Consider the following 854-nt stretch of genomic DNA (forward strand, 5'->3'; position numbering starts at 1 on the left):
TCGTAGATGCACCTGGCTAGCAGGACTCTGCTGCCGAGAGATGAGAAGTGAGGCCTTCAGATTCTGGGCCTAGCGGGCTCCACAACGACCGCGCCCCCCAGTCACCTTGTCCTCACCTTGAGGAACGGAAAGACACCCTACAAGAAAGGGGAGGGCAGTCCTCAGAACGGGGTGCCTTCACGCTTCACCTGACAACCGCTGCTTGGACCTACGCTTCCCACGGGGAGGGGACAGGACTAGGAGAGCCGAGCCGGGGACGCCTTGACCTCGGGCGCGGGAGGAGCGGGCACCGGCGCTGGGCCCGCGGCCGGGACAGGTACACGAAAAGTCGGCGGGAGGTCGGGCCCGCCTCGCCTTGCCTCGCCCACAGCCGCAGGCACAGCAGGAGGCACCCCGCCCTCGTGAACCCAGAGGGCCCTGAGCTCGCTCACCTGCAGCCGGGTCACCAGTAGGCTGTAAGGCGCCATTTTGTGCACTGACAAAGATGAGGTCGCGTGAAAATGACGTGAACCACTGCGCATTTAAAGCTTTGGGGCAGAGGCGTGGCCTGAAGAGAAACGCATAACGGTGAAGGCGGGGCCTTGGTAGAGAGGCCGGAGCCCGGCGAGCGCAGTGGGCGGAGCTCCCGTGTTAGAAACGGAAACCTGAAAGGAAAAGAGCTCCATAAAAACACTTGCGGAAGTAAATACGGGACACACAGGTGTGTTATCGAAGGGCAAATTTCAGTTGTCTCTTCCATCCAAATCTGGCAAAGGCATTTCTTTTTAATGACTTCCATGCATCTGCCAGGACCTGGCTCCCAAGCCACGACGGAAACACCTATTTTTTCACGCGAGAGCGAGCGGGTCTTGTTG

At 60.0% G+C, this 854-nt stretch overlaps 1 protein-coding gene across 2 annotated transcripts in view; it reads right to left on the bottom strand.

The window, feature by feature from the left end:
• Nucleotides 1-579, bottom strand: part of ACO2 (aconitase 2) — a 53,707-nt gene extending 53,128 nt beyond the window's left edge. The window contains exon 1 of one of the 2 annotated variants that reach the window (XM_045779861.2): nucleotides 432-579. In XM_045779861.2, the coding sequence (XP_045635817.1) occupies nucleotides 432-521 (90 nt within the window). In that variant the 5' untranslated portion in view covers nucleotides 522-579. The remainder of the gene's footprint in view (nucleotides 1-431) is intronic. The other variant, XM_045779860.1, reaches the window with a different exon arrangement.
• Nucleotides 580-854: the final 275 nt, after the last annotated feature.

This window comes from Ursus americanus, chromosome 17 (genome assembly GCF_024610735.1).
Source record: "Ursus americanus isolate L20-20 chromosome 17, mUrsAme1.1.p, whole genome shotgun sequence".
Lineage (NCBI taxonomy): Eukaryota > Metazoa > Chordata > Mammalia > Carnivora > Ursidae > Ursus > Ursus americanus.